Source organism: Leptosomus discolor, chromosome 6 (genome assembly GCF_034619465.1).
Source record: "Leptosomus discolor isolate bLepDis1 chromosome 6, bLepDis1.hap2, whole genome shotgun sequence".
Taxonomy (NCBI): Eukaryota; Metazoa; Chordata; class Aves; order Leptosomiformes; family Leptosomidae; genus Leptosomus; species Leptosomus discolor.
In genome coordinates this window covers 18,142,610-18,161,244 of record NC_141396.1, presented here as the reverse complement: position 1 = coordinate 18,161,244, position 18,635 = coordinate 18,142,610, and the positions used below count along the sequence as shown (strand labels likewise).

Below are 18,635 nucleotides of genomic sequence, written 5' to 3'. Positions count from 1 at the left end.
AAGACTGATCTGAACTTTTGAGCTTTCAATTGAATAATTGCTCTGTGCAATTTGAAATATTTTCAATTATTTAATTTCCCATTCACTGAAATTGAATAACATTGCAGTTGGTGATTTAAAATGTTGAATTAATTATGACATTTTGTTAAATTCCCTTTTGTCTTTCCTTTGTCAGTTTTTTCTTTGAAAGACCTCAGCTAACGCAGAAAGCGTATCGCCCCAATACAGAGGAGAGATGAGTCAGAGATTTGTCAGCCTGAATGGCCTTAGACCTACTTATGCCTACTAACCACTGTGATGCAAGTCTAAGTGACGTTACTTGCATATTAAAGAGCAAGACTGAGACAGCTCAAGCTTCCTTGCTAAGCTCTGTTCTTCTGACCCTCTCTGCTACAGCCTCTCACGGAGGACAGGCCACCTTCATGTACACAGAGCTGCAATAAATTACCTAAATCTAGCGGCAACGAAAAAGCTGAGTTCGGGCAGGCAAGCGGGGCTGAGTTTGAAGGTGAGTTTTGTGTGGTGACTGCATCAGTCTCATGGCTGTCTTGAAAGGAGCAGATGCATAGCTCCATCCTCCCTCACAGCCACCTCTCCTTCGCAGCAACCCCCCTCATGCTGTTGGGCCACTGTCAGGAGCTGGGAGTGGGGAACCGAAACAGCTCCTGCCAGGAAGGACAGTATAAGCTATTACAGGGGCTCGGTTCAAGCCATGCCCTTGGCCTATGCAGATTTATAGGAGGTCTGATACGATGTCACACACAGCATGAACAGAATAGATGGATCTGTTGTTCCAGCGTCTTTCTTCGTTCACTTTCAAATTCAGCCTTGTAAATCTCCTTAAATTTTAATAATAGCAGTTACTTAAGTAAGACCAGTATTTGAATAACAGCGTTAGCCGTGAACGTGCACCCCAGCTACGGCTTAGGAGCGAAACCTGTATGCCACCAGCTGCTTGGGAAGCTGGACCACAGGGCTGCCCGAGTCAGGCCTTCGCCAGACAGACCTGCACTCCTGCTGCCCCATGCACACACGCCCCCACCCCTTCCGGCAGGACCTGCCCCGTGAGCTGAAGTACAGCGGTTTTGGCCAAAGCTGGTTTAAACACTGGTGCCAATACTGATGCCTCAGACCACAGGCAGAGTAAACGCCTATGATCTGCCTCATCTCCAAACTGCAAACCAAGCCTGCTAACCATACTAAAAGAAGAAAGGCCTGCAGCCATGACTTAGAGAATATGCGATGGGAAAGGAAACTACACCCCTGCTGATGATAGGCCTGTCAAAGCCTTTTAGCATGCGGCATGTTGGTCTGTAACATTTCAGGTTTCAGATGAAGACAACTTTCTCCCTTGTCTGTATTGTAAAGCTTATTTTTGTGTCATCCCTCCAATTTTATTTGTCTCTGGCATAATTTATAGCAAGGTATTTATGGGACTACAATAACAGTCAGCTTGGAGAACAGACACAGTTCCTCCTGTATACGATGCAAGTTAGAAGGCTGTTAGAAGAATCCTGCCCCAAAATGGACAGCAGTATCCCTGCACATGAGAGGAGAAAAGACTTGTTTCTTACTCCAGTTTCTTGCCATCCCCTATTCTTGTAATGAGTAAGTTGAATTTCAAGATTCTGTATTTTCTTTCTATTTCAGGTATGCCATGTTTATACTAACATCATCAATACACCAAACATGCTCTTTTTTACTTGGACTTCCTATGCCTAACATTATAGCTGATTAGTTTATGAGAGAGTTATTGCTGTCACATAAATCCCCAAGATGCTGGTGTTCGTTTAAAAGGGCGCACACATTTGTTTTGTTACTGCACTCTTGTCTGCACTTCACTGCACTGGAGGAAAATTTATTTCAGACAAATGGTTCTTGCCTATTTTTATATATCCTTTTATATGCTGTTCATTAATTTAAAACATCTTTTGATGAGAGAGCAAATCAGCAGGCTAAACAGTAATTATCTCCCACAAATCACTTATCCTTGATACAATAAGGCCTATTTACAATTTATTCACCAGTGTTTGGTGGTGACCACTTCATGATAAAACAGAATGCTGGTTTTATGAGGTACAATCCAAAGATAAGACGTTATCTAGACAGGACTCCAAGAGCAAGATAGGAGAGTTTTAAACAAAAAGAAAAGTGAATTTATATTTTGGGCTCAGAAAAAAAAGGCAAAGGCTGGAGCTGAGAACAATTACATCTACTGAAAAAAACCAGCGCGTGCTCGTCACCTTGATGCTTGCAGGCAGACTCAAAAAAAAATCTCAGCTCAACAGCAGGTGCCCACATGAGGGGAAAAAGCCATCTTCCCCTAGGATTCAGTCCTCAGACTAACCATCACCTGCTGTTTTTTGAGAGAGGAGTTATCCCTGAAACACTGCATTTGCATTGTGTCTGCTAACGTCAAGGCTTAGCACAGGACAAAAACATCATGAATTTAGCAGAAGTACCAATTCAGATAAGTACAGGCTCAGCTGTTGCTAAATTGGCAATTATAACTAGATAGTTTGTGCTCCCCCGCCATGATCATTGTCGGTGCTGGAAGTTTTGTCTCAGTTCAGCAAGTATTCTCTTTTGTAAGCTCTCATTTGTCTTCTGTTTGACAGCTTACAGTGATTTTGTTTAGCTGTACCGATGAACTGCTGTCAATGGGAAAAGCTCCAACCACCAGAGGCATAGGAGAAGGATTAGCCAAAATCTACAATTCCTACACAGTCGTAAAATGGGGAGATTAACTATAAAAGGACTGAACCAGAATATGAGATCAGATCATCTCAAATACTGCATGCGTTGAGGATTGCAAATCCATATCCAACTATCTTTATCTCTGACCATTAAATATAACTTTTCAGCACAACCGTAACTACTGGCAGGAGCAACAGTAGCAGGAAAAAGAAAGCTGGCAAGTGCTAGCGTTTTACCTGCTGGGGGCCTAGATCTGCTTTCCGATAATGCAGAATCTTAGAATTCAGCATCTGCTCTAGGCTTACATTGCAACCACAGCTGTGATAAGAAGGGATGATCTTCTTCTAGACATGATATGAAATCTGTATCTTTTCTGCCAAGCAGTTGGTACAGTTCCAGAATCCTGCCACGATGCTCTCTCATTTGTATCTTCTGTTATTTTGCAGACTCTGAGGCTAACCTGGTCTCTGTAAAGTTGTGCTGTGGTCTCTCTGCATTTTGGTGTCAGAGCCTTATAATGCACCAGGAAAGACAGAGGATCTGTAAATAAATAAAATTCGTACCTGCTGGTGTAAAAAAGAGTGCATGAAGCTTGTTCAATAGAGCAGATCAGTCTCAACCCCACCCTTACTTGAAGCAAGTAACAGCTAACTCACCTCTCTGCCTTCAGGCGGTGCTTCCACCGTACCGCTATGGCAGAGGGCACCCTGTGCCTTTACGTCTTTGACTCACGGGCCTTTCCTGTGTCCTGGGAGAACTGGACTTGGCTTCCCTGCCAGAGGAAGAGAGAGGGACTATTCTGCCAGCCTGGCTCCAGTACCAAGTAATGACCTTCAGGTCAGCCCAAAGCTCTGTAGTTGCCCAGTGCCCCAAGAACAGACCCCTTGTGCAGTTATGCAAGAAGCTGGCGCCATCTCAGGTCTGCAGATCCCCCTTCTATCTGCATCATTACATAAGGGAAAGGGTCTCAGCCCAGCTCTGAGCTTTCTCACAGCAGCCCATATGCCTGTCCTGCTGCTTGAGCTTGGGAGCAGGTTACCCCTGCTGCCTGGGTGAGCTGTTAGCAACAAGTGGTGGTCAGGCCCCAGGAGAGGGGCATCTGCTGTGGGCTGCAGGTGCTTCCTGTGGAGGCAACTGAGCCTGAAGGCAAGAGCATTAGGGTCTCACCCAAAAGAACCCTACTAGCATCCAGCAATCACGTGGAAAGCAGGATTGGGCAAGGTGCAGTAGAACGTGAAGTATCAGAGGGCATATCCATGGCTCATTCTGTCACAACGTTGCTCTATGTGCATCTGCTCATCCAGCAAAGACCATACCTGAGCTGTGTAGCTGCACCTGAAGTCAGCTAAAAATTAATCTGCAAGAACATCCAGCTGTGACAGATTTGTCTAACATGCTCGAGAAACCCCATCCTCCATTGGCACTGACAGGTTATGTTGTCAAGCGGTTGCTTTGTTTCTATAGATGGAGAAGGGGATTTGTTTGTAGGACTTCTGGGTCCGAAAACTCAAGACTGTGCAGATAAAAGTGACCCTGCAGTAGCATCCCCTGCACTTCGGTCATTAGTTGATTTTGGTTCATCAAGCGATTCTTCACATCCTCCAGGTTTTCAGCATGCAGTGCTACCTCCAGCCAGGTGAGAGCCCTGCGCAAGATGAAGAGAACAGTGGCTGAAGGGCAGGATGGCCAGTGCAGCCAGTACAGCAGACTGCCACTCTGGTACCGCGCTTTTGTTCTGGCATCAGTATTGAGCAAAAAGGCAGATTTTGTTTTGTGTGGGTGCATTGGGGGTGGGGGTGGTATAAACTGATTAATTGTTTCCTTTTTTAATGCTAATATATTCTAAAAAACAAAATGAACTATATTCCCTACTCAAACACAGCACCAAGTTCACCTGTTAATAGTGCTAGAATTTAACTTCACTGTACACTCTCTCCATCCTTCTGCTTCCTTACCTATTGGACAGGGAATATTGTCTTGTTACTGTATTTTGATGGTGATACTGTTCAGTTCCTCTGCAAGTCAATTAGTAAAGAGAGAGACTTGAATTTCAAAAAAAGGGTTGTTAGAGAAAAAAGATATTTTGAGGCCATCTAATTACATCTCAAAAATGCAATAATAAGGAAAGAATCTGCTTTGGGAGTACAGGAAATGTGAGGATGCAAAAATACACCATGCACTTTTGGAGTCTGCTTATTACCATGTGCCATATAATTGCGGTGCGTATTTGATTTATCCTAATTATATTTCAGTATATTTATTTGCTTTCTGACTGCAGCAGAACCATCACATACTGCATTCAGCTTGCTTATGCCTTTTGCGCCTTTCCTGTGGTGCGCAGCATCACAAGCCCTGTTCTTTTAAAAACAGAGCAGAACCAAAACAAAATGAAAAACCACCAGCAGGGCTGATGTATAACCACTCAGTTTCTCTTGGTCACGTTCATATGTACGCAAACGCTGTTTCAGCATTGGCTCAGTGGCTGCCATTCATAGAAACATCTTTTAGGTGCAAGAAAAGGATTACATAGCTTCCCAGATGATGATTATGCCAAAAGGGATTAATTCAAGTCCTGTGCACTGCTTTTTAAAAACACTTCATTAATTTGCTCCTGAGGAATATCCAGATGCAACTAATTACCCTGTAATGCAGCTTCTAAAGCTGACCATCTAACAGGCTTTTGAAGGTGTCCAGCGTGTTATAGAGAATGATTTGCTTTGACTGTCTTTAAAGTCTTCATAGGTGAATGCCATAAATGGTTGTATTCCTCAATGATGAGACACTCTAAGGGAGGTTTATGGGATTTAATTAATGTGGTAACAAGGACAAACAGGATAACTACAGAAGATGCATTCAGCTTGTCAGGTTTGCAGATAGCTACTCCTATAACATCTGAATGCCAGCTGCAATAAATGAGGACTTTGGGCACCACTTTGACACTAAGAAGCTAGTAAAGTTAGTTAATACCTGCATCCCACGCAGTTTTGGGAGGTGGCAGCAGTACTGTTTCCCATTCTAACAACCTCCTATAATTGCACTATCTGCAGTTGCGGTTTTCCACACAGGGATTTTTCCCTACCTTAGCACTTAGTTAAACAGACTGAGGCACAGACAGCTCAGTGCTACAAGCCACATGCTGCTGACCTTCGCAGAGGATGTACTCGAGATTCATGCTCAGTCAAGAAAGGCCGCATGATGCTCAGATTTTTGAGAAGACAAGATGATCCCTGACATCTGGGACAATTTTCATGGCGTTTTGCTGAAATCATCTCCAAGACGCCACTAGTAAAGCTGTTTATGGTTTTCTTGGTCCTAATCTGTAGATTAGGACAAAATATTTCTGTGGGCTGCTAGTGACTCTACTCTTAAGTGTTACGTAAAGGGATTCCAACATGCAGTGTATGTGATTTTAGCAAGAACTGAACTGGCTTGAGCAGGAGTTGAGAGGAAGGACTTGCTGAGAGGAATGTTATGGACTGTCTGTGATCACTTAAGCTGTTTTGGATAGTCAGAGTAAGACCTGAAGACTCAGGAAATACACATACATTTTTCTGTCATTTGGCATATATGTAGCTACATGTAAATGTTATAAATGTATTTAAAAAAAATAAATTTACGTAATGAGTCTCACCACCTATTAAGCCGAAGAGCTTTCACTTTTGGGCCCCTTTAGAAAGGAAGATAGAACAACTCTGTTCATAAAGAACCTAGGGTTGAACAAAGAAACACGAGCACCTCTACTTTTGAAATCACTTGTGAACTTACTCCTTAGGTTAGCTGGCATTTTTCTTCATCTTTGAAACAAGATGGGGAAAAGAAGCCTCATTACCAGTAAGGTGGTACGTGACAAATACACAGCACAGCTCCATGTCTGTGACGGGGCGTGGTGATGTGGGAAGGTCAGATGCATTGCACAGTATTTAATTTATGCTAAGTGGAAAGCACTTTCATTTTTATAGTACCTTGAAATTTAACCACATGCTGGGATAGAGAACCCTGCAGTTAAAAGATAGCATTGCTTTTGAAAAAGAAACCACCACCAGAACAAAAGCCAATTGCTTCACATTTAAAAGGTGCTGAAGAATTTAAGAAAAAACCGAAGCCTTTGTTTAATGAAGTTCAGACTGAATTATCCTTATAGGTGGGCAACAATTTTCTATACCCCCCTCAGCAGTCAAAAGAATTGCTATTGTATTGGTTATGAGAAACCCCACTAGCCATTCATAGCTTAGTACTGAGGGAATGTGGTCCAAGTCTCAGATTCAGTGTGTCAAAATGGCATTTTTTTCTACCTCTGAAATGATGCTCAATTAAGTTTTTATTCCTCCAATCCCCCCCTTCCGAAAGACTTTCATCATGTAACTTGCATTCCATAAAGCTCCTCCAATACTTCTCACACAGAGGGAGTTATTATAACGTTATGTATATTTAACCAACATCTGTCTTGGATTAAAAAAATAGATATAAATGCCTGAAGCTGAAGTGCAAATACACTGGAGAAGCAGAAGTTTCCTCCTCCACTGTGGTCTTGATTGAAACAGAGTCATGCAAGCAGCTCGTGCAAGAGTAATGCTGCAAGCTATGATTAGCAACAAACTCAATTACCTCAATTACCCATGGGCTCTTAACCTAGAACTACGCAAGGGTCGTAAGGGGGTAGAGATTTTCTTCTATCAAGTTAGTCAAACACTTCTGAACCAGCTACCATTTTGCTGCAGAAAACACTTTATTTTCGTCACAATAAAAGCATTTCTGATTCTGTGCTATCTTCTGCATTCTGGCTTCTATGCATGAGGAGTATCTGGAAAATTGGTAGGGGGAGGCTCTTCCAGAGGTAGAGAGTAAGGGTATTAGCTTCTTGTAATGATTCATGCAGAGAAGTCACAATTATTCAAAAACCAGTTCTTAGGCATCCAGTAAACACTCAGATCAGTGTGTTCCTTTATCAGCTCCCATTAGCTGCAGCTCAGTCTTACTGGGTTACAGTAAGAGTGGAGGAGCAACTGCAAAATATGAAACACCCAAAACACCAAGCTGTGCATGCAGTACAACAGAGTGGTCTGAAGCTGGAAGTTGCATATTTTTTATTTATTTCTTTTTAAAAATAAGCATAGAACTTCCTATGGAGGCCCACTGCTTCGGCAATTGCTTTTCCATGGCTTAGTCATCCAGCATTAAATGAGGTGCCTGCAAGATATGTTTTGACAGGTGCTGCTGAGCTGTTTAGTTGAGGCAGTTTCAAGTCACATCTGCTATTTGCTTTTAGTGGTTCTGGAATGGAATTTTTCTACTGAACTACTTAGTATACTACAATCAGAAAAACTGCTTTATGCTCACACTATTCAGAGGTGCAAAAGCAATTAAATATCCAGAGCATGTGAATAACTAACTGGCAAGAATGGACAAAGAGGCCACAGAACTTCAAACCTTCTTGAGGTATAGAGGGGCCATGATCTAACAGAGGTAGTCCAGCCCTGCCTACAGAAGTTTTTTTGCTTGTTTTCCACTCGCAGTAATGTTCTCTTTGCACACATGTCATGTGACTTGCCTTTCTGGAAAGTGAGCTGTATTACTCAAGCTCTTGAATAAGGCCTTGAAATGAATTCATAAAGCCTACCCTGGACTTCCATAAATTAGTAAAGCAGAATTTGAATGGTTGAAATGCTGGGCAAACTTTGGATCATTCCAACAGAGCAACCTGCTAAACAGCAATGAAGAAAGAAGTCTGCCTCGGTGCCTACAAGAATTATGCCTACAAGAATAATTCCAGATTATGCTGGAATTTATTGAAACAGATTAAAGTGAGAATCTTTCCCCAAATCACAACAAGTGTGAGAGACTATTGGGAGAAGCCGTGTGTTTTCAGTCAACAGGGTTAGAAGATGGTAGTTCAGGTACTGAGAGGCTGAGGATAAGGAGGATGAGGTACCACCAGATTCAGTGGTATATTCCGAGTACATATGAGAACAGTACTTATTTACCTCATTAAGTTAAATATCAAAGAGCATGTGTGGTTTCTTGAAGCATTTGAAGTTTTTTCCCCAGAAAACCCAGGTAGAAACAGTAAGAATAAGTTGTCCATAAGTCACGGTAAATGAAAAGTCGAAGGTCTCAGTTTAGGGAAGTGGAGCCAAAAGTAAGCAAGATGGCAACAGCTGAATTCCTCAAATGTTAAAATAATCTATTTACATTAGTGAAGAAGGAAGTAGACAATTAACACTGCACAACCTTAATGTTTTCAGGTCATCTTAAATACTGCCTGCATCAAATTCAGATTAGTTGACAAAACTGTAGTTGATCCTTACAGCGTGTAGTAGTGTGATGGATTAAACTGGTGCCTCAATCCTGGCAAGAACCATTTTCCAATATATTGCTATTTACATGTATGTACTTAACTATAGCCAAGGACACTCCTAGTACAGTTTTTTTATTTATATACCCCCGCACACAAACATACTGGAATTAATAAAAACTGCTGAAGATTCAGGACAGAGGCTGGTTTCCATGAACAGTTCCTCTCGCAGGCTAATACACTAGTTAACTGTCAGCCTCCTTGAAGTTTCTTTCAATCTAACAAGTACCATCCCAATCAAGTAGCCCCATGTCCCCATCTTTTGTGGGAAAAATAGGAAAATTAAGGTGATTAATAACACTCACAATCCAAAATACAATCAGTTCTGTTTGAATCACCCTTCAAAACCAGAACTTATTCTCAACCTGCGCAAGAACTAATGAATACTCAACTACTTTTTGGGTTTGGCTAGTGAGCTCTGTTTCACACTATGTAGAACAGAGTGATGACTTTGCAAGGGTGCAGGGGAAGTGGCCTGTTAGCGAGAGGACAACTGCTAAGACTGTTTTTCAGAACTTCCTAGCTTTTGCCTATGGTCCTATCTCATGCTTTCCTCTGACAAACCCCACCCCAGCATGCTCCAAAACAAACCAACCCACCCAAACATGAAAACAAAACCAACAACCTAAAACCACATCAAGTTTCAGCAGCAGTTGCCTACTAGAGAAGAATTCCAAACCGAGACTTGTTACTGAAACTGGCTTTTGTACTTTAAAATGGGGAGCAGGAATTGTTAGCACAGCATTTCTTATGAGAACAGATAACGTGACTGTAGTCGGTGATGCATTAAACAAATTCGATCCTAATTCTTCAAAAAACAAACCACAAAGAGAACGTGGCATGGATGTAGAACATTAAATATAGGGTTCCAAAAGCATAATTACTGGTGCAACAGGAAATGGATCCATGACCTTTGTAGTTCGCCTTCCCCTGGTTCTCTCCATCAGTAAAAACCACTATGCAAACAAAGATACTTACTTGTCTGTGGTTAAAAACTTTTTAGAAAAGCAGCTAGTAAAAGCCTATTTCAAGCAACCCTCAAACACTCACTCCATAAACTTGTCCGAGTTCCACATTACACATTTAAAAAAAGGGAAATCCTCACTGCTGCCACAATAAACATTATGCAGCTGAAATTCTAGTAAAAATTGTGTCCTCAATTAAAATAGTAATTCTGACTGAAGTCACAACACCTCAGCGTATCTCTTCTTACAAGCGAAGAACTACTCTAAATGCTGGGGAGGCCTCAACAGCTACATGGTTGGATCCTTCTCTGGTAACTAAGGGACAGCTAACCTTTGAGAAACAACTCCAGATGAGGAAGGAATTAAAATATTTCAAACCAGGCAATTCATGCAAATTGTTACAAAGAAAGCCTTTTGCGGTGGAAAGAAGATGAAGGAAAGAACCGCCATTCAAACAAAAAAAGGTAGGAAGTACAGTAGGGCTCCATCTAAATCTAAGAGTTTGAGATGGGAGGGGAGACAGAAGGGGAGAAGCATCTCCTATTATTGACATAATCGCAGCTCAGATAATTTGTGCCTTTATGTTGACGGAATGGAAGACTAAGAGAAACCAAGTTACAGGTAAGATGGTACACTGAGAAATTCTAGATAACATTTCATATTCCTTGTTCTGAAAGTAACAGGACATAAATTAGGTACAAGTGAAAAAAATACTTCCTACAGCCATTATTACCTTTCTCCATGAAGAGGGATCAGTGTATTCCCCAAATAAATGCTGCACAGCAGCCAACCCAGAATTATATAGTAACTTCCAACCCTGTTTCTGTATTACCAGAAGTTGTTCGTGTTGCAACAGTTCTTTTGCTTTAAATGTTTGAGAAATGTATTCTCTTACATTTATTGATCACTAGAAAGGAAAAAAAAAAAAAGAAATTTAAGTTTAAAGTCTTATAGCAATTCTTCCTTCATCCCCAAGGTATTTTGTTAGGCTATCAACTTAAAATTGATTACATAAATCCTTAGGTATGCATTAAAATAAAACACATTTTTCATTCAGAAGTTCTGCTACAGGCTTTTGTTCAACTGACAAAATACACTAGGGAGTGTAAAAAATATTTATTCAACCTAATTCAACGTAACTATAATTTGCAATACTTAAAAACAAGATTTACAACAGAGTTATTACCTTCTGCCACTCAGGTGAAATCATTTTATAATCCATACAGTATTCTTATAACTATTTTTACAATAGCTTTAACTTCCAGAGAAGACAATGAGCTTTCCCATGGAACAAGTTTCAAACCCACTAATTTGTATCATTCAATTTTTCACGAGACTTTAAAAAACAGTAATAAATTGGTTGGAAATATATACAGTGAAGACCACTGAAAAGCTGTTTTCTCGAAATGAGGAATTCTGTAAGAAATACATATTATATTGTTTCAAGACTATCTTACAGAAAGCAGCAACTTTCAGAGGTTGCTACTTATTTAGAGTTTTATATAAAAGTGTGCCCACTAAGACAAATATAATCAGCAGACTTACAAGATTATAGTAATTCGTCCATTACAGCAAGAACCTCAAAAGTATTTGATATTGACTGAATGTATAATTTTCAATACCTGTATAGTTTTTGAATACTAGTTGGCCATTATATACACTTTTGTACAGTTCTAAAATATTACATCTCAGTAATTAAGATAAGCATACTATATAAAAGGTACCAATTTTAATTTCTCTAACATACATTATTGCAGTCAAATATGAAGTCCATTCTGCATTTATTTCATTTCTGGTGAAAAGAAATATTTACTTATGAATACTTCCACTAAAAGATTTTTTTTAAACCTTTCTCCATGCATTTGACATACTAATATGAACAAAAGAAACACTTTGAGAAAAACAAATAAATTGATGTTAAGAAAAAACTTCAAGTACTAAATCTAGGTTAAGTCTGGCATGAATATTAAATGGCTGTCTTACGTTTGTCAAAATTTGACTCCGCAAAACAGTTCCTTTCTGTTGAAATTAAGTTTATAAATAAATTGGTTAACTGAAGTGCTAATGTCTCCCTCAGCTGGCTACTTTGAAGATGCTGTCACTGTAAAGCTTACTGTATAAGCAGTTTATTACACATTTAAGATTTATCCTTTAGTCCTTTACAGAATGGAGCCACGTTGTCTTAAGAGTGCCCAGCTCGCCTGCACATACCACGCCCGGATGAGGTACCCAGGGTGTAGCGCTGCCCCCTTCCAGCCAATCCTTCCACTAGAGCTGGTACAGGCAGGAGAGCACCCAATCCTGGTACAGAGCAGAGTTGTGCACCTGGATCTGGAAGTTTAGGGGGGTGCCCTAATCTGTCAGTTTAAATGTAGCTTTAGTGTCCAATGTTGTTTCCCCACACTTCTACTGCTCTTTGTACTTGTAGGGGTATTTACATAATCAAAAAGAACATGAAAACCTAAACAAGTGCTCTAATACTTAACTACAAAACAAGCAACTGAAATTTACTTCCCCTCATGTAATTATTTTACTGTGGAGGAAAACAAATGCTATCCAGCACCCATTACAAAACAGTGAAAGAGCCATGAGAAAATATCACTAGGCACTGCAGAAGATAAAACAGGACAGCAAAAATTACCAGTAATAAAACTGTCACCTGGAAGCCATGCTCATTTCAACACCTAGTACTTAGGCGGCTAAAGCTGACGCACGAGTCCTGTAGAAAGTGATCTATCTTCTGCTTTCTCTGACCAGTCACTTGAGTATTCTACACTCCCTGTTTGATACCAGCAAAACCCAAGGAAATCTTTATCGACTGATGTCCCACAATTACTTCTCCTTTCTAAAAAAAATTCTCTTCATTGTGTGAAATGCTGAACTGGATGATAGTGTGTGCATGAAAACACATATAAAAAAGGCATTTGGATATAGCCTACATTAACTACACCATTTAAAGTGTTCTTGTTCTGTAGTTGATGTTTTTCTTTTTTCCATTCAGCATATTGGCTCAAAGAAAATCATTCAGAAGCCTGTTGCCCAACATATAGCCAAAAATAATGAAAGCCAAGTCACATTCTTAGGTTCAGTGCTTGCTGAAAGGATCTACCCTGCCACAAGACAGTGCTTTATTATATTTAAAGAAAAACAAAAAATAGGAGCAGCAACTTATCACAATTCTCCACTACTGTGCAATAACGATGGAACCAATACAACATGGAAACCTGTTAGGTGAGACTGTACGACATCTGGAGATCACAGCCTTATGCTCCTTCTTGCTCAGGATAATTTAAAATTTTGCGGTGAGCTTGGCGCAAATATTGCTGCTGTTTGAAGTAAACCTTAAAAGCTCCTTTTATAGCAACAAACGCGATTCCACCCTGAAATAAAAAAGATATTTTGAAAACCTGCACAGTTCAGTGTCATACCATTGCAAATGTTCTCTTTAAAAATTCCTGGCCAAAGAAGATTTGTTTTCCAATCCTACAGCATTTTCTTCTGAAGTTTAGCTAATTAGGGCAATTCCAAATGAGTATCTCAAAGTTTTTTGTCACAATGCACTATTACAGAGGTTAATGTTACTTAAAGGGATTACACAGTGGATCTATAAAACCTTTTGAAAGCTTTTATTTGCTTGGAAGTCTGACAAATATTCTAAAAAAAAAAAAAGAATCAAAATACATCCTATTTAAAGAACAAAGTAAAATGTAGATAAGTATCTGCTTTCCATCCTTCTCTGAATATATACTGTACACAGCACAAGGAGTAATACTGATTACCATTCTATAATCAGACTGTGAAAAAGACCACTTGCCAAAAGCAAGTGTGGAGTGAAAGAAAATCTGTTTTTCTGTAAAACATTTTTTTTCCACAAAGTTTTACAGTATGTGTATCTCAAGTCTTCAAAATAAGACGAGACAGTAAGTAGTCTTTAGTCTGGATGAACAGTTGTAATACCACTGTTTCTTCCACACGGAAGAGAGGAGTGCATAAATATGTTGGAATTGAAAACGGGCTGAAGTGACAGTCAGATGATCAGGGATACTGTCTTACAAGCTCAGTGTGCTTCCCCTTGAAAGGCTGCAAGCCAGAGAGGTTATTCACAAAGGAAGAGATTGTCTCCTCTCTTTGTCCGCCCCTCTCCATTCAGCTTCTATGGAGACTTTATTTTTCCTCTCCTCATTAAAATAAGCAACAAAGGGATTCTCTCAAAGAATTAGTAAACAGAAGCTAATATGAAAAGGTTGACAATACACACCCCAATCTTCCCTTGCAGAGGTTGTTCTTAGAAGGTGCTGGTTCCTCATCTTCTTTATCACCCTTAATTACTGCTAAGGTCTGCCTAGTACCATATCAGAGGCAAGTTTCAGTCTTGTCTTGAATTGAGATTAGTTTTAGTCATAAGGACAAAGTATCTCACACACGTGATGCTTGTCGACTGCCAAGACAGGCAACTTTAAAAAAAACCCTTCCCTTAATCAAATGCCACTATAACTTCTAGATCAATTTATGTTCCTTTCTACTTTTCCTCCTTCCCTCCTCCCACAACACAACACTTCTTATTCCTATATTATAATTGTTTGTGAAACAAACAATACTGAATCTTACCAAGATTGTCCTTTGTAAATTTGAGTTAACACTGCTGAACATCAGCTTGCCAACTATCGTGGCAATAGTAGGGAAAACTAGAGCTCCACACAGAATACGTGTAGCAGAAACATGATCTGCCAAAGGGTTGGCCTCTGCTGGAATACGAGGAACAGGACATCCAATGCCTAAAGGGATGAGAGTGGGGGAAGAAAAGGTTACATAGCCACTACCTCACACAGAACACAGAAAGCACATCAGTGCCCACCCCCCACTCCATTACAAATCTATAGCCCAATTACTTTTTGAGAACTATGCCTCTTCTCAGTGAATATTCTGTTTCCATTAAATGACTGTATTCATTTTTATTTCCAAATAAGACCCATGATTTTCTGTAGCTTGTTTTGTTACTAAGGCCTTAACTCAAAATATGCTCCTACTCCTCTTGCCCCACCTTTTTCACTAGGTACTATACAAATACAATCTAAATAAAGTGAACATAAAACACAGGAAAAGTGTTAAGCACTTTAAGAATGGCAAAAACTACTTGCCTATCCTCATCTCCTAAAGGCACAAATTCAAGCTTGATATTTCCTTCTAAATTTAATCACATTACCTGGAAATATGCTGTTCAAAATTTGTAGCTTATTAGAGTATTTGCGCCACAGTCTGAGCACATAGTCCTCCCAACGAATCATCTTGCCCAATATTAGCATGACTGGGATAGTGGGAAGTCCAATCAAAAGAAATAAAGGATCAGCTCGCTCCATGACATCAAGACCTTCTTTGTGACCAACAACCTGGTAAATACGTATATAGTTGACAAACATAAAGGCCACAACTGAACAAAGAATATAACTTTTTTAAAAAGTCTAGTTTGTTTGGGGCTGCACACACATTTTAAGTTAAAAAAAAAATAATACTGTTTTACCTAACATACTCAGTTTTCCCTTTGCATCCTTGGTTGCTTATCAAGTGTAATGCAGGCGAGCCACCAGGCCTAGTTTGCAAGTCATTAATCTTGCAGAGCTGTAACACAATTCCTTAGCATCTCAATAAAAGTTTCATGTGCTTTTGTGTAAGTAAAAAGCCTGAATATCTGAAACATGAAAATAGCATGCTTTCCAAAATGCACAGAATTTATAATTTTAGAATGATTAATTCTATACTCAGAAGCTGATTAGATACTACTCTTTAAAGGACAAATTGATAGCAAGTATCTCAGGATGTTGTAATCAAAATTTCTGTTATTCAGAAATACCTTATGCAACAGAGATGACAGTACTAAGAAGTATTGCTTCTCTAGACAGCGCAGGAAGAGGTACATTATTTTCAACTGTAGGGGAAACAGTAGCATATCTTCACTTGTACCTTATTTTTAAACATGGTTAGTGCTACGATTTTAAAGGACAGACATTACTGATGTCTCTAAACCTTTCCACTGGCACACAAAGAACTGTAACAGAACAATGCCCTATGTTTTCCTAACAAGTACGTATGTTTTATTTTTAAAAAATAACTTAATAGGGCTGAGGACAAAAAAGAAATTGAAGTGGTAGATACCCTCTAGAGTTGTCTCAATTTAAGAATTACTAAATGCTAACAAAGTCCTTGAAGCGCTTCTGGAAAGAATGGGCTCTTTTATGACTTTTTCTGTAAGAATCTAGGAAGACTAAAGACACTAAAGTAACAGTTACAATAACAACTATTGGGCACTGGATTTCCTGATGTGTTTTAATTGACTTCTTGTTTTCCCCACAAACGCAAAAAGCTATCAAGTCTTCACTTGCACAGAACTTAGAATTAGGTGGTAAGAACATGCAACAAGAGCAAAATTTCAAAAAACCCCACCCACAACAAAACCCAGTACTTCTGGAATAGGTAGGACACAGGGAAGAAGCTAGGGTAACATACCACAGTACCCTCAAACTGTACTTTTTTGCCTTGCTTTGAAAACCATTCCCTTTTATTCTTCTAGAACAGGAAGTAACGTTATATACCACAGCCTCTAAGAACAGGCATAACCAATATTGTTGCCGCCAAAAGATTGTTCCTGCAAAAAAAAAATATTCAGCATTTGTCTTCCAGCTTCTTCACTGTCTTCCACCCAAAGTGTGACATCCAACACTATAGTTTTTCTCCTTATTGTCCTTGTCCATCAAAAAAAGCCTCAGTATCCTGGCTCTTCTGCTTTAGACTACTATTTCTATTTTCAGTAACCCCATATGATTTGTTACTGACCTAGCTACCACTGGAGTCACAATGTCAATTCTGTATTTATTTTTCTCCATCTAAAGCTTAATCTTTAAAAATAGCTTTTCTGCTTCTCTCTGGCCCTTCAACTGAAGAAAAGGAGCCTGAAACGCATCAGAAAATAAGCTGTATTAAACCTAACAAATTTGGGGTGGCAAAAGGGGTGGAACAGTTTCCCCCACTCCCAGTTTAATCTTCTCCATTATAAGTAAAAAATAAGTTATTCTCTTACCCAGCATACTATCCATATGATCAAAAACTATTAAGTCAGAGGAAAATAGCTAATTCTTCATACCTGGGATTTGACCAGCTGTCTAAACTAATTTTTAGACAGATCCTCATTTCAAAAGCAAAACTATACAGAAAGGTGCATTTATCTTTCCATTTGGTTATGTAGTTCTAGAGAAGCTAAAAAGGTCATTAAGTTCCTACAGAAAAAGGCTCGGTGTAGCAGTGAGCAAGGAGACAAGGACTGGCACATCTCAGTCTAGCTGCAGTATTACAGATGGTTACAATGTTCTGTAAGGGCTACAACACGAACAAAATTATCAGGTGAGGAAATTCCCAAGTGTACCACTGCAGTAGAGAGACTCTTCCACTGGAATGGAGGAAGTATTGAAAGTCATTACACATCACTTACGCAGCCGCTTGACCCTGGCCACACTGGTACCAGGGAGGCCGCATCAACCCATTTGGGCTCCCCTTCAAGCAGCTGTTATATACAGTTCTGCCACGAGACTGCGTACAAATGGAAGCAAACCAGCACATAATCTTTAGATGCAGTGACTTGTAGAACTGTAGGGCAGTACTACACAATTCAAAAGAAAGTAGTGCCATATTACTTACATGGATAAGGACTAGGTTGTGTATTTAAAATTAAAAAACAAGTTTAAATTTAAAACACAAAGGCCCTTCTAGCTGTACAGTCTATGAAAACTCTTGTCTTGTAGTTGAACTATCCCCAGCTGTGAACAGGTCTCTCCATAGTTAATTGCCTACCACCTGTCAACATTATTTTTATATTTAAACAGCAAGTTCACAAGGACAGATGTAGGAAAAATAAGTATTTTTTTTCCCTTTCAACTAGCCATACTGAAGTAATTAAAAGAACACAGTATTAATTTGCAGTGTTTTGCATTTGTTGTTTATGGATAAATTGCATCATTCAGAGCATGAATTTTCCTTTACACAATAAAAAAAGTCGTAGGACTAAAAAAGTCACCATGTCTCAACCCTTTGAATGTTACCAGCAAAATTTTTCTACAGGTAAAAGAAGAGATTAGTCTCATGTCTTCCTGAAGAATGAGACTACCCATTATTAGTAGTTAGGTGGGAACGGCACCTCTTCTATAAGAACAGAAATGGGTTCACCAGCCTGCCAAACAAAGGGCAGCCAGCTAAAGTAGTAGTGAATTTTGTTAGTTGCAGACTGAATCACATCAAGTGGGCATACTTGGCTTTATACAGTGTCATCAATTAAAGAGAAAAACTTTCTATCCACCCATCTTGAATTTACTTGCTAACTACACTGAAAGTCATGAAAGCAGCTAAAGCATGTTTTAAGGCAAGGAAAGAGGATTCTTCATTAATGGACTTTTTCTTTAGAAAACACTCTCAAAGCTGGTAAGAAGAAGGAATACATGTATACCTGCATCACCGTCACAGCTCCATATGTAACAGCTGTCCAGTATATAGAGCCCACCATTATTCCAGCTGCAGCAAATGGACATGCCTTTGAGATCAGTCGATCTGCAAGATCCAAAATGTAAACAACTGGACCT

General features: G+C 39.6%; 1 protein-coding gene across 4 annotated transcripts in view; it reads right to left on the bottom strand.

The window, feature by feature from the left end:
- Nucleotides 1-987: 987 nt before the first annotated feature.
- Nucleotides 988-18,635, bottom strand: part of MARCHF5 (membrane associated ring-CH-type finger 5) — a 43,580-nt gene continuing 25,932 nt past the window's right edge. Inside the window, exons 3-9 of one of the 4 annotated variants that reach the window (XR_015183532.1) lie at nucleotides 18,503-18,633; nucleotides 15,218-15,401; nucleotides 14,623-14,789; nucleotides 13,239-13,394; nucleotides 10,748-10,921; nucleotides 3,354-4,342; nucleotides 988-3,237 (exon numbers count right to left, since the gene is read on the bottom strand). Coding sequence is in view for 2 of the 4 variants with exons in the window: in XM_086466711.1 (XP_086322837.1) it covers nucleotides 13,278-13,394; nucleotides 14,623-14,789; nucleotides 15,218-15,401; nucleotides 18,503-18,633 (599 nt within the window). In the remaining 2 variants the exon portion in view is untranslated. Of the gene's footprint in view, nucleotides 4,343-10,091; nucleotides 10,922-11,115; nucleotides 13,395-14,622; nucleotides 14,790-15,217; nucleotides 15,402-18,502; nucleotides 18,634-18,635 lie in introns of those variants that run through there. The other 3 variants (XR_015183531.1, XM_086466711.1, XM_086466710.1) reach the window with 3 other exon arrangements.